The sequence below is a fragment of the Podarcis cretensis genome (genome assembly GCF_951804945.1).
Source record: "Podarcis cretensis genome assembly, chromosome: 13".
Lineage (NCBI taxonomy): Eukaryota > Metazoa > Chordata > Lepidosauria > Squamata > Lacertidae > Podarcis > Podarcis cretensis.
In genome coordinates this window covers 36,121,062-36,134,590 of record NC_137182.1, presented here as the reverse complement: position 1 = coordinate 36,134,590, position 13,529 = coordinate 36,121,062, and the positions used below count along the sequence as shown (strand labels likewise).

Below are 13,529 nucleotides of genomic sequence, written 5' to 3'. Positions count from 1 at the left end.
GCCCGAGCGGGTAATCTCCCCTCTCCCCAAATTGCAAACCCAAGACTTCATGCGAGGGCAGGGTAACTCAGGCCCAGCAACTATGAGACTCAATTTGCCCAATTTGAAACTCTGGGGCCCAACTTGAAATTTTTTTGTAGGGGCCCTAGTTCACAGCCAAAGTCTATATCTTAGAGATATAAATCTCAGTACTAGGTCATTTTCACAAGGTCAGCAAAGCCCTTCAGAAATCAGGCCTGTTACTGAGTTCTTGTGCAAGTTTGTACTGTTCACTTGTGGATTTTTAAAGGAAAATTAGAGATGATTTTGATGAGCCTGAGAAGCAAGCAAATGCCCCCTTGCTAAATGTTAACTGCAAAACAAGGCGAAAAAGAGTAAGGGAACAGCAAAGAAATCACAGAAGTGCACCTGATGCCTTAGATGCACTTTCTTCAAGAGAGAAGTTTAGAATAAAATCCTTTATTCCTATATTTGAAGCACTTGAAGCCAACTTAAAAAGAAGTAGTACTCTGTATAGGGATGTTGCACAATTGTTTTCCATTCTTGCTATCCTGATAGCATCCAAGCAAGAAATTCAGCAAGGTGTTGAACTGTTGATGGAAGCATACTCAGAAGATACTGACCTGAAATTTATAGATGAACTTTTGCACTTTCACCTATACGTGAGACAAAGCCATAGGCTTACAGCAGAGCACTCTCTCATACAGACCTTTATCAAATTATACACAAGAAAAAAATTCAGATGGCCTTTCCTATTGTGGAAGCAATCTTGTGGCTATTTCTTAGCTTTTATGATCTCTGCTCGGGGGAGAGAGTTTTTCAAGACTCAAAAGAATTAAACATGAATTGAGGGCCACAAGGTCTCAAGAGCATTCTGTACTGCACTGAGCATTCTGTACACTGAAAGTGACAAATTTTAATGAAGTTTTCTGATGTCCTTTAGAGGAGAAATTGTGAATTGCAGAATTTTAAATACCTGTCATCCTTGGCTTCACTCAGTTTTGTTTATAACTTTCTTCCATTTTTGAGGGTGGGGGATTGGGAGGGGCCTCACAAGTGGAGTAGCCTAGGGCCTCTCTTCATCTAAATCTGGCCCTGTTACCTGCACTAATTCAGGACTGTAAAAAGTGTTGGTTTCCAGGCAGTGTGAAGGGGGGTAAAACTGCCATGACAGGGAGAAGACCTGGGGTGTAAATTTCAGAAGGGTAGCCATGCATGTCTGTTGTATCAAACACAACAAAGGCTCTGATGGCTTCCTGAAAGACTGACAAAAAGAGTTATTGTGGAGTAGGTTTGTTTGGACTAGATGGTTGCACAAACAGGATTTCTGGTGCCTCAACAAACCTATTACATCTGAGGTACCATTTTTGTTTGTAACAGACTGAACAGGGTTACCCACTTCTAGACTTACCAATCCTCTTGGTTGTGCGTGGGATCTCTCATAAAGCATTCACGTTCAAGACAGTGACTCATAAGAATGCAAGTGCCTGCTGGATCCGCACAGGGGCCTGTGGGAAGCCTGCAAGTAGGTCAGGAGCACCACAGCACCCTGCCCACCACCTGTCTCCTGTTCCCAGCAGCTGGCGAACCCAGCCATTTTGATAGCCTCGCCCTCGACAAACTTGCCTGATCCTCTTTTAAAGCCATCCAAGTTTGTGGCCATTCCTTACTCCTGCGGGTGGGAGTTCCAAACTTTTTAATCGTGTGTTGGGGGAAATTCAGCACTTTTTATTTTGCCGCTCCTGATTTCTCCCAGCTTTCAGCGTCAAGGGATGCCCACGAGCGCTGCGAGGGAGAAACCCATCTCTCTATCCATGCCATCCATGCACGGTGTTGGCGAACGTCTATTATGTCGCCTCTCTTACTCAAGGGAGGGTTTGTCACAGATTTTGGGGTGGAGGCGTGTGACGGGAAGTGATTATGGAGTTTAATGTGTTTGGAGACGCGACGGAAGGCGCGCTAGCTGCTTTCCCGATAGCGAGACGGCGGCAATCAACAAGGCGCCAGCGCTCTGGTAACCATGGCGACGAAGGAACGCGCCTCGAGGAGGGCAGGGACCCGTTATGGGTAGTTCAAACTTCCACAGAAGGGGCAGGGAGACTGGGCTTGGGCTGGTAACTATGGCAACCGAAGTAACCCCCACCCGCCGCCGACACACAAACACATGCGCGCGCGCGCCTCTCTGACGCCTTGAGGGGCGGGAGAGAGCGCGCGGCGCGTCCTGTATTTGTATTGGTGACGCGGAAGGCAATCAGGCGACCGGCTCTGTTGCCATGGCTACCCAGGGGTCGGGAGGCGGAAAGGGCGGGGACGAAGAAGAGTCACGTGATAATCAAAGCTCGTGAAAGGAGGGCAAGGAAAAGAGCCGTTCACGTGATCCCGCCGAGCCGCTCCGCCGAGTGGGGAGGGGGTGGCAAGCCGGGTACGTCCGTCGCCGGGGAGGGCGGCGTGAGAGATGCTGGCGGGGCCTTGGTAGGGCCGGGGAGAGCGGGCGACGGGACTCCCTCCCTGGGTAACTCTCAGGTTAGAATTGGGGGAGGGGAAAGGGGGGCGTTTGGGGGCTGCAGGTTAATTACAGCTTTAGGGTGAGGTCAGGCTTGGTGGGGAAAGGGGCCTGTTGTCATTTTTCTCCCTTCAGTCCGAGATGTGACTCTGAGGAGTAGCTACCCTTAAATTCATCTCTGGCTTTGTTTACATTATAGCAATATATGTATGTAAGTAGTAGTAGTAGTAGTAAATAAATAATGGGGGTGGGAAATAAGAATCTAATGCTGAACAGTGGGTGTGTTTTGCCTTTATATTACTGACTAGCCGCCTCCTCTTCTGGTCGTCTTCTCTTCTAGTCTGCTTTTCTCTCCCTAGTTAAGCTCTTCAGTAACTGCCACAAGAATGGGCACTTGCCAAAAGCGACCTTTTGCTGTTCTCCCCTGCAGTTCTTTAGGGTTTGTAAGGGGCTGGCTATCTCATATTGTCTCTCCAGTGGGTTCTTCTTGCCGCCGGCCATGGCATCTCAGCGGCAACCTTACGTGGATACGGCCCCAATCCTGACCCAGGCAGATGACACAGAGGAAGAGGGAAAGGATGGTCTGCAAACTGGGCATGAAGGGGAAGAAGAGGTACAGACCCTCACAGGCATCTCCTCTACACGGGCTGGCTTCATTGTGGGAGTTCTCTGCTTTGTTAACCTACTGAACTACATGGACCGCTTCACTGTGGCTGGTAAGGGTGCTGGGGTGCTATGGGACGGTAGCTGGAACTTCTCTTCCCAGCTGTGTCAGGTGGGTGGGAACTGTAAGTTTTAAAGCGATGAGGGGTTGATTTTCTCCCCACCCACAATAATCCTTAACTTTAAATAATTAAGGGCATGATGGACTGTTTTGGGGTGAGGATACTTAGTTGTCTTTCCCCAGTATTAACACTGTGATCCTTCTTCCTTACCTCAGGCGTTCTTCCTGACATTGAGGCATTTTTTACAATTGATGATAGCAAATCAGGGCTCCTACAAACAGGTGAGTAGGGTGGTGGGGCTTGGTTCTTCCCCACCCCCAACCCAGGCACTTCGTAAGGGCAGTGCTATTGAAGCAGGAATGTTTGCCACTGGGAATAATTATTTCTTTCTTCTCAGTTTTTATTAGTAGCTATATGGTACTTGCACCAATTTTCGGTTACCTGGGGGATCGCTATAATCGCAAATACCTGATGTGCATTGGGATCACCTTCTGGTCAATAGTGACGCTGGGGAGCAGCTACATTCCCAAGGAGGTATGGGGGCAGGGGAGAAGATTCTGTAGATTAGTTTTCACCCAGGCATGGAGAAGAACTTTGGGTTTGGGTTCTGTGTGTCTTCCCTTCCACCCCCCAGCATTGAGGCTTATGGGGCAGGGGAGATCTGGCACAGCTGCCCTCTGAGATTGGGAAGGTGCAAGGCTTTCCTTCAATTTAAGCTGTGTGTCATTAAGCTGAACTCTGGATAAAATCACAAACATTTGATAGCTGGTAAGAAACTGTTTTGGAAAGCCTTGTGCCTGATTGACTAGAGGAGATTCTTATTGTCACAAGCCACAGAAAAGTGGCTATTTATAAAGTATTGCTGAACAGGTTTGAAACCTGTTCTTGACATTCACAGTTACCAAACAAGGAATCCTAGGAACTGTAATTCTGAGAAGGGGTTAAGAATACTTTACAAAGTATCCTTTGCACCCATACATGACTGCATGTCCTGAGGTTCTTTAGGGGTGTGTTTCAGATTTATAGCTACACTATTACATCTCCTCAGTTTATTGTTTGTTTTCTCCACATTAGATGTTCTGGCTGTTGCTGCTGACACGAGGCATGGTGGGTGTGGGAGAGGCCAGCTACTCAACTATTGCCCCCACCATTATTGCTGATCTGTTTGTGGGTGACCGGCGATCCCGCATGCTCAGCATCTTCTACTTCGCCATACCTGTGGGCAGGTGCGAACACCCTGTGGTCTGTTTCAGGGCGGGGTATACACTGTAGTGATGTTGAACTGGAGATACTCATCTGTTTACTGTAAATTGGCAATCAGCCTTATGCAACAAGCAAAGCAAGATGTGTGTGTTCATAAGCCATAGAATAGGAGCATAGGAAGCTGCCTTATATAACTGATTCAGACCATTGGCCCATTTAGCTCAGTATTGTCTACACTGACTGGCAGCAGCTCTCCAGGGTTTCAAGCAGGGCTCTGTTCCCAGCCCTATCTGGATATGCTGGAAAGTGAACCTGGGGTTTTCTGCATGCAAGGCAGGCGCTCTGCCGCTGATCTCTGGCATTCCCTCATTGCTGCAATGACCAAACCTAATTGGCTTTCACAGAAAGAGGGGAGCCTGCCTGAGTGTGGGTCTGACTGTTCTCCCTTTTCACCTGCAGTGGACTGGGCTACATAGTGGGTTCAAAGGTGAAAGATGTGGCTGACGACTGGCATTGGGCCCTGCGGGTGAGTAGGATGGGGATACAATTGTACTGGTTAGTGTTTGTTGCCTTATGTTCATGTTGCAGTTCAGCTCATCTTCATCACATTGTAGTAAGCTTGTCTGCTGTGCACCTATGCATACATGTTTTTATTTTCTTCTGTTTAGAATGCCTCCAACTTAGATCATTATCTTCTCATACAGGTGACACCAGCCCTGGGGGCGTTGGCGGTGATACTGTTGATAACTGTGGTGCGGGAGCCGCCTCGAGGAACTGTGGAGACGCACTCAGATGCCCCTCTGCAATATACTTCCTGGGCAACTGACCTGCGGGCCCTGAGCCGCAAGTGAGTAATGGGTACCATTTAATGTACTGCTGCCATGTAGGCCACATCCCACCTTTCCATTCTGGAACAGCTTCCTTGCCCTAGTTTCATTGATTCCAGATCAGTGTAGATATTCTCTTTAGTGATAGATAAAGGACAAGAAACTGAGAAGCAAAATAAACCACTTAGGGAAAATCTGTACAGTCTTCTTTGTTGTGGGGGCTTTCAAAGCAAGACTGACAGGTAGCTATCTAGAGTGCTTTATGGAGATGGTTTTGATATTTGGTTCTTCAGAGTATTGGGGAACTTAATTAAGGAAATTGGTAATGGTAGCGAAGGTTCCCTTGAGCATAAGCTTGTCCAATATTATCAGTCTTCCCCTGCAGTTATAAGCAGATGTTGAGATGTGTTCGAGGGTGTGTCTAGACCGTCTAGAGGGGCTGGGAGCTGGGGGCACTGTTATACAGTGGTTTCGCTCCTTCCTCCTGAGCCGTGTTCAGAAAGTGGTGGTGGGGGATGAGTGTTCAGACCCTTGGGCCCTCACTTGTGGGGTACCTCAGGGTTCCGTCCTCTCCCCCATGCTTTTTAACATCTATATGAAGCCGCTGGGAGAGATCATCAGGGGGTTTGGACTGGGTGTTCATCAGTATGCAGATGACACCCAGCTCTACCTCTCCTTTAAATCAGAACCAGTGAAGGCGATGAAGGTCCTGTGTGAGTGCCTGGAGGCGGTTGGAGGTTGGATGGCGGCTAACAGATTGAGGTTGAATCCTGACAAGACAGAAGTACTGTTTTTGGGGGACAGGAGGCGGGCAGGTGTGGAGGATTCCCTGGTCCTGAATGGGGTAACTGTGCCCCTGAAGGACCAGGTGCGCAGCCTGGGAGTCATTTTGGACTCACAGCTGTCCATGGAGGCGCAGGTTAACTCTGTGTCCAGGGCAGCTGTCTACCAGCTCCACCTGGTACGCAGGCTAAGACCCTACCTCCCCGCGGACTGTCTCGCCAGAGTGGTGCATGCTCTGGTTATCTCACGCTTGGACTACTGCAACGCGCTCTACGTGGGGCTACCTTTGAAGGTGACCCGGAAACTGCAATTAATCCAGAATGCGGCAGCTAGACTGGTGACTGGGAGTGGCCGCTGGGACCACATAACACCGGTTCTGAGAGATCTGCACTGGCTCCCAGTACGTTTCCGAGCACGATTCAAAGTGTTGGTGCTGACCTTTATAGCCCTAAACGGCCTCGGTCCTGTATACCTGAAGGAGCATCTCCACCCCCATCGTTCAGCCCGGACACTGAGATCCAGCGCCGAGGGCCTTCTGGCGGTTCCCTCATTGCGAGAAGTGAGGCTACAGGGAACCAGACAGAGGGCCTTCTCGGTAGTGGCGCCCGCCCTGTGGAACGCCCTCCCATCAGATGTCAAAGAGATAAAGAATTACCTGACATTCAGAAGACATCTTAAGGCAGCCCTGTTCAGGGAAGTTTTTAATATGTAATGCTGTACTGTTTTTAACACTGATTGGGAGCCGCCCAGAGTGGCTGGGGAAACTCAGCCAGATGGGCGGGGTATAAATAATAAATTATTATTATTATTATTATGTGTGCTCAAATCGCACCAGGTCCAGCATGCCTGGTCAATGACTTGTTTAATTCATGAGAAAGTGCCCTGACATTCTTTGTAACATAATAAGGGCCAACAGGCCAGTGCAGTAGCTGTTCATTGAAAGTGGAACACTTGAAAAGGAGTTGCTTTAAGACAGGGGTGGGGAGCCTGTGGTCCAAGGCCCATTATGCAGCTTTTGGCCTAATTTCACAAGGCTCTCAGCTTCAAATGATTGGAGAAAAGAAGTCCTGAGGTAGAGGTGGTTTTAGGGTAGTGTGACTGGTGTGTTTGTATTGGCCACTGCTCTGCAGGGAGCACCAAAACAATGTTATAGATTGTGTAGAACAATTCTGTGACAGGCAGGGGGCGCCAGATTTTAGCACCCAGGGCACTGCTAAAATTTGAGTGCCCAAAGTGTGCCACTGCCAGAGTGGGGAAATGGGGACTGAGGGAAGGGTGAAATGGAGTGAGGAAGTGATAAAAGCCCTCTGCAAGTGATCAGTCTGCAACTCTGATAAGAGTGCTCTGTCCTCACTGCAGTAACCTACTAGATAGGAAACAAGGTGAGGAGGAGGAGAGGGGAAAGGGGTAGCCTTGTCCATCATTGCCTCTGGCCCTGACCCCACCTGGCATACCAAATAATATAAAGCCCTTGACAGAAAATGTCCTTCCCTGCCCTGGCTTTAGGCCTAGAGTTGCGGCTCTCTGCAGATGTGATAACTGTGCCATCAGTGATGTTCTCTGTAGGAGGCAGTGGCACCCTAAACACTGTGTTTTACAATTTGCCCACAGTTGCAGTTCCCTGGTATGGTTTTTTCTCCTAGTAACTGCCTGAGCTGGAGAACACCTTGCTACTTGTGCTACCACTATTACAGGTGGGCAAACCGTGACCTAAAAGAGATCCTGCCATGGGATGGCTGAGTTTTCTAAGGACTGGTTCATCCCTGGTTGCCTATACTTTGATTTCTCTGTATTTTTGCAGCTGAATGGGTGAGCCAACTCTCTTGTAGAGCATTATATGTGAGGTCATAGGAAAGTTATGTTTGTGGCAATAGATCTGTGATGGTTCCAATTGCTCAACTGCAGGAATGATTAGGGCTATTGTTTTATGCTCACATTTCCTCTCTCTCTCCCCCCCGTCCCCGAACAGTCGCAGTTTCATATTGTCATCGCTGGGCTTCACAGCTGTGGCCTTTGTAACAGGCTCTCTGGCTCTGTGGACACCAACTTTCCTGTACCGCTCACGCCTGGCCGCTGGCACTCTCCAGCCTTCTCCCTCAGGACATGCTTCTGACTCTGATAGGTGAGTTAGTAGCTGAGAAAGCCCTTAGTCATGACATCAGTTCAGCTCTCTTGAGGAACACTTGGTTCAGTAGTGGAAGTTCACCACTGCTGTCTTTTGACACCTCTGTGTTTCTTAACTCTGAGCTGTTTGTAAGGCTAAGAGACTGTCACAAATGGGGATGCCCCAAATCGTGAATCTTGCCCCTGCTGTAAACTTGCTAGATGGCGTTGGCATGCTACTGTCTCTCATCCTCCCATCTGCAATGTGGGCTACCATATGTGAAGTGCTCTGAGCCTTCTCTGTGGTGCTTTTATGAATGCTTCGTATCATTATCTCTGCAGCCTCACCTTTGGCGTCATCACTTGCGTGACTGGTGTGCTGGGTGTCAGTGCTGGGGTGGAGATTTCCCGGCGCTGGCGCCGCACCAACCCTCGTGCTGATCCCCTGGTGTGTGCAACTGGACTTCTGGGCTCTGTCCCCTTCCTGTTCCTGGCAGTGGTGACCGCTAAGCAGAGCATTGTTGCCACCTATGTGAGTTCTCCCCAAGTTTCACTTGTTAATTTGGTACAGCCCCCAGGGGTGCTGCCAGCTTTCTTGTGGCAGTGTCCATGGTGTGGCATGGTGGGTACCCTTGCCTGTCCCACCATTGCCTGTCCTGTGCTTTTTAAACTTTTGTACACCGCTTTGAAATCTTAAAAAATAAATAAAAGGATTTTTAAAACAAAAATAATACCGTCTCTCCTCTTCACCCCTCCTTCCTCTGCAGGTATTTATCTTCATTGGTGAGACCCTCCTCTCCCTCAACTGGGCCATAGTGGCGGACATCCTTCTGGTGAGACTATGGGGAAGAGGCAGTGTGCAAAACTCTAGACTTTTATTTCTGTTGCAGAATTCCACCGTTCTCATTTGCCTTCCCACATGGTGGTAGCCAGGGAGAATCAAGTAGAGTGAGTCAGCCCTGGATTTAACTGTCCATTGACAGTGGTTTTGTTTGTTTTTGTAAACTTAGTTCTGCTGAGAATTCTCAAGATATCCTTAGGCAAATCTCTTTTCCTCTAATGAAACAATAATTCTGGCCTACCCTAGGGAGAAGTTAGAAGTATTGCTGCGAGTGTGTACCTTGGGCATCCCTCCAGGGCTCCTGAGCCCATGGCAGATAGCAGGATAGTCAGTGTAGTGTTTCTTACAGCTCCAACATGATGGTTTCTCCTCCCTTGTGCTGCCCAAATCCCTATCCCATTTTGGCTGTGCCACTGTGTCATAGATCCACTGGCGCAACGGTTCACGGGTATATATTTATGCCACCACAATTGCTATCTGGCATGGCAGTTGGCATGGTGTACAGGACTGCACCTCTGTGCTGCTTTTCTACAGAGGACTGCATGAGCTTCTGGGGGCTTCTGGTCCCCTTTGTCAAATGTGCTAAGTGAAATCCTCAGTTGGCAAGAGTGTGTATGACACCAAAGTGGGTATAGAATAAAAGAGGAGCAAGATGAAGGGCAACCAGAAGAGGCTTAGCAATGTGTGTGAGAGAGTGGCTTGTAATGGCTTTATAGTTATGTGTGGAAGCGACCTTAAAACTTGTTTGCTGTCCAGCAGAGGGCACCAGTAAATCAGCTGTATTCTCTTCCCAGTATGTTGTCATCCCCACACGCCGATCCACAGCTGAAGCTTTCCAGATCCTGCTGTCGCATCTTCTGGGTGATGCTGGGAGCCCTTATCTCATTGGCCTGGTAAGTGCTTGGACAGCGAGAAGGCACTTCTGGTCAGCTTTTCAAAGCTTGCAACTTCAGAGGCATTCTGCCCATCAAGCAGCTCCTCTTTTCTCTGCCATCAGCCGCTTGCTCTTTCCCAACATTTAGATCATACCTTGCAAGGCTCACACAGCTGTATTTCTTGGGCTGAAAGACCTGATCCTGCAATATTTGTTCAGGCCGAGGGAAATTAATGCATTGCAACCTTGTGCAATATTAACCTCCCAGGACCTAAGCTCAGCTGTTGAAGCTCTGCTCCGGGGGTGATCATCTTAACAACAGACTGTTTTCCATTTGGGAGCAGGGCCTTCATAATAGTGACTCCGGAGCTAAGATTCTCTCAAAATATTTCTTGTATGTTGCCTGTGTTTGAAGGCATGTAAAAATGCGTGTATCTTGCCAGGTCTTATGAGAGTTAACTGGAAGTGTGCTCTCAAATTTGTATTAAATAATTTTTAATTTCATATGCTTTTACTGTGTGGCTTTGAAAAATGTTAAAATAGTTCTATTGCCTGTCAGCCACTTCGTAGTCATTCTTCTTAAAAGCCAGCATCAATATAAACAATACATACAGCATTAGCAGATAGTCTGTTTTCCACATGTTGGAAAGAATTTTGTTGGATTAGAACTACTGCATCTCCGATTCCTTTAAGCGAGTTTTGAGCAACAGCACACTACAGACCAGGAGAGAGAGAGAGAGAGAGAGTGGTTGAGTGGTAGGAATGGGATTTGCCACTCATTGCCTCAGCAATGCTGTGTGCTAGGAAACAGCACAAGCAATAAATAACACCACCAATTTCCAATTCTGCCAGCTTTCCTATTGGTTGTGCCGCTCCACTTGACACTGCATAATGGTGTGCATGTTCTTTTGCTGAATCCCTTTTCCAGATCAGTGACCGAATCCAATATGATCGCCCCCAAACATTCCTGTCGCAGTTCCGAAGCCTTGAATATGCGCTTATGGTCTGTGCCTTTGTGGGAGTTATTGGTGGCGGCTTCTTCCTGGCTACGGCTTGCTTCATCCAGGCAGACCGTAAGCGCACAGAGCTGTATGTACAAGGTAAAACCTCTTCCCTCCATTGGCTAGTCAGAGTTGAGATGTTAAGGTCTGTGAAGCCTGGCACAGAACTGCTGCACCAGACATGCACCCCAGTAGCAAAAACGATTGTGGGTTGCTTTAGTAGTGGCTCTGTGTCATCTCCTGTGGCACAATAGAACTTTCCTGGAAAAAGAGGGTGGTCTGGTGTAACAGCCAGCTATGAGTTAGGATGGAAAGGGAAGGTGTCCCACAAATGTGGGTGTCCAGGGAGCTTCCCTGTGTGATTTTAAATTGCCCAATAAGTCTTTGTCGGGGACAGCAATTGTTGTCACCTCACTTTGGAAGCATCTTTTTGATTTAGAATGGCTTGTCCCCCACGAAGAAACCTTTTTGGGCAATTACATGAGCAAGCTTTTGGCTTCTTCCTGAGTTGCACTTTATCATTTTGCTGTAGTAGCTGCAGCTGAGTAGCGACAAGAGGAATTTCTGAGTAGCAGGGGTGGCACATGTCATAAGTCTTGATAAGTCCTGTGTGTTAGGAAGTGTGCATAACCATGTAGGAAATCATGGGAGGACAAGCAATCAGGAGCCTCCTTTCCTCTAACCTGAGGCTGGCGCAGCCTCTTTGGACAAACACCTCTGACCCTGTCATGCTCTTTCTCCCTGCAGGGCAATTTCACGAGTCACCTGAAGGCGAAGATCGCATTGTTGTTCCTCAGGGTGGGCGACCCACCAAAGTCCCTGTCTCTAGTGTCCTGATCTGAAGCGGCCCGCCCCACTTGGTTCCTTCAATCTGGGAAAGAATGATGGACTTGTGATCAGCTGAGCATGGCACTCAGAGGGAGATGAGGACTCTCTGAATGGACCCAGGCGGGTGGTTTTGTGGGCAACAGGGGAAGATCAGTTTTTTGTGTCTGTGTTTCTGGGATTTTTATAAAGCACTAACTTTATCAAGAGTCATGTGGTGTTTTTCAGATGAACAGGATGAAACAATGAAACCCTTCCCCTATCTCTGCCTTCTACTTTAATGGTTTTTCAAGGGTTCCCAGAGGCTTTTTCAATGGTGTTCCCAATATATGTGATTTCACTTACATTGTGGTGCCTCAAAACATAACCCCTCGTATATGGGGAGTTGCCTGTATGTCACAAGAGGTCTAGGAGAAGGCTAGTAAGGGGTAAACTGGGGCATATTAGCTGTGGCAGCAGGAGAGTTTTCAAAAGCTTTTATGCAGGGAAAAAGAACTAGAAGTGGCTCTAACTGAGCTTTTAATAAATGTTAGGGAAGAAATCAGAAAAAGTTTTTTTTTCTATCAAGAAACTTCTGTTTTAGTAGTATTAACTACATCTTACTGACTTCAGAACAGAGTTACTCATGAGGGATACTTTTAAAAATAAAAAATCCTGAAACCTCTGTTCTGGCCTATTTGGTGGCCCAAAGGTTCTCTTGCCTGTTAAGATTGTGTTGTCTTACTTTGAAGCGTCAAGAACATGTGCAGTCAGAAATTGGGTGTAGTCAAAAGTTTCTCTTCGAGATCCAGAGGATAAGATGCCTTGTTTTCGCTTCTGACTTACATTCTTGGTAAAAACAATTTACTGCTTACTGAACATTGGAGCCCATCTCAGCTAAGGAAGCAGTACAGTGAGGTGATGTCACACGTTTGGTGGATAAAGGCTGGCTGTTTTGCACATGCACGTCATCACTTGATGGCTGTCCATTGAGGCGGGGGGGGCATGCATTTGTGAAATCTGCCTAATTGCAAAGTTGGAAGGCATTTTTTGTGACCCTGTAGCCATCTGACTTGCACCCCCCCCATAAGTGGTTTGGCTCACGTGCTTGATTCATCAAGTGAAGCTGCATTGTGCTGCAGTGACCTTGATGTGACACAAATTACTTGAAATTATTTCTTTTGTTTTCAGATTGTGGTGCCACCGGGATGTAAAACCAGGTGTCTTTTGTAGAGACATTCCAGTGGAATAGCTGGGTTGTTGCTCTTTGCTGCAACAGATTCAGGGCCCAATCTAGAAGAGCCTATGTGAGATAGACAGATAGATAGATCTGTCAGCTGAGGATAACATGCCATGCCACTAAGGAAGTGAGCTCTGGCCCATGAAGGTTTATGCTACAATAAACATACTGGTTTTTGAGGTTCTTTCTTTCAGATCAAAATGAGTTTCTTCATGGGTTGCTTGGGTATGGTTTATTACTGGTTTTGAAAGGTGTCCCACCACCACCGATAGAGGCCCTTCTACGCTTCGGAACAGATGTTGGCTTGAGGTCAAAGGTGTGTGTGATGATTTGCACGCCTGTTAATCCTTGAGGAATAAATGGTCATCTGTAGCATTTGCAGGTTGCAAAGAATGGAAATGAGATTTGAATTGCCCTTGTGGAGGGCTTGGAGGAAACCCCCAGGGGCTTAGTGGAAGAATGAGAGTCTCTATTGAGATTGTCTCTAGTACAGTGGTACCTTGGGTTAAGAACTTAATTTGTTTTGGAGGTCTGTTCTTAACCTAAAACTGTTCTTAACCTGAGGTACCACTTTAGCTAATGGGGCCTTCCGCTGCCACCACACCGCCAGAGCACGATTTTTGTT

General features: G+C 47.6%; 1 protein-coding gene and 1 long non-coding RNA gene across 4 annotated transcripts; one reads left to right on the top strand and one right to left on the bottom strand.

Moving 5' to 3' along the window:
- Window positions 1-443: 443 nt before the first annotated feature.
- Window positions 444-2,167, bottom strand: LOC307201487. The gene is made up of 2 exons (XR_013832730.1): window positions 1,627-2,167; window positions 444-656 (listed from the first exon to the last, which is right to left on the bottom strand). It is a non-coding gene; the product is annotated as an uncharacterized lncRNA (long non-coding RNA).
- Window positions 2,168-2,289: 122 nt separating this feature from the next.
- On the top strand, window positions 2,290-11,888 carry SPNS1 (SPNS lysolipid transporter 1, lysophospholipid). 3 transcript variants are annotated; one of them, XM_079950746.1, is made up of 13 exons: window positions 2,290-2,422; window positions 2,981-3,219; window positions 3,444-3,509; window positions 3,626-3,762; window positions 4,303-4,454; window positions 4,891-4,957; window positions 5,136-5,278; window positions 8,011-8,163; window positions 8,487-8,676; window positions 8,912-8,977; window positions 9,780-9,878; window positions 10,788-10,959; window positions 11,608-11,888. In XM_079950746.1, the coding sequence occupies exons 2-13, from the start codon at window positions 3,003-3,005 to the stop codon at window positions 11,700-11,702; spliced, it is 1,557 nt and encodes a 518-aa protein (XP_079806872.1). In that variant the 5' UTR covers window positions 2,290-2,422; window positions 2,981-3,002; the 3' UTR covers window positions 11,703-11,888. The 3 variants fall into 3 exon arrangements, with proteins under 3 accessions (XP_079806872.1, XP_079806871.1, XP_079806873.1); XM_079950745.1 differs by having other exon boundaries at window positions 2,372-2,523; XM_079950747.1 differs by having other exon boundaries at window positions 2,396-2,512.
- Window positions 11,889-13,529: the final 1,641 nt, after the last annotated feature.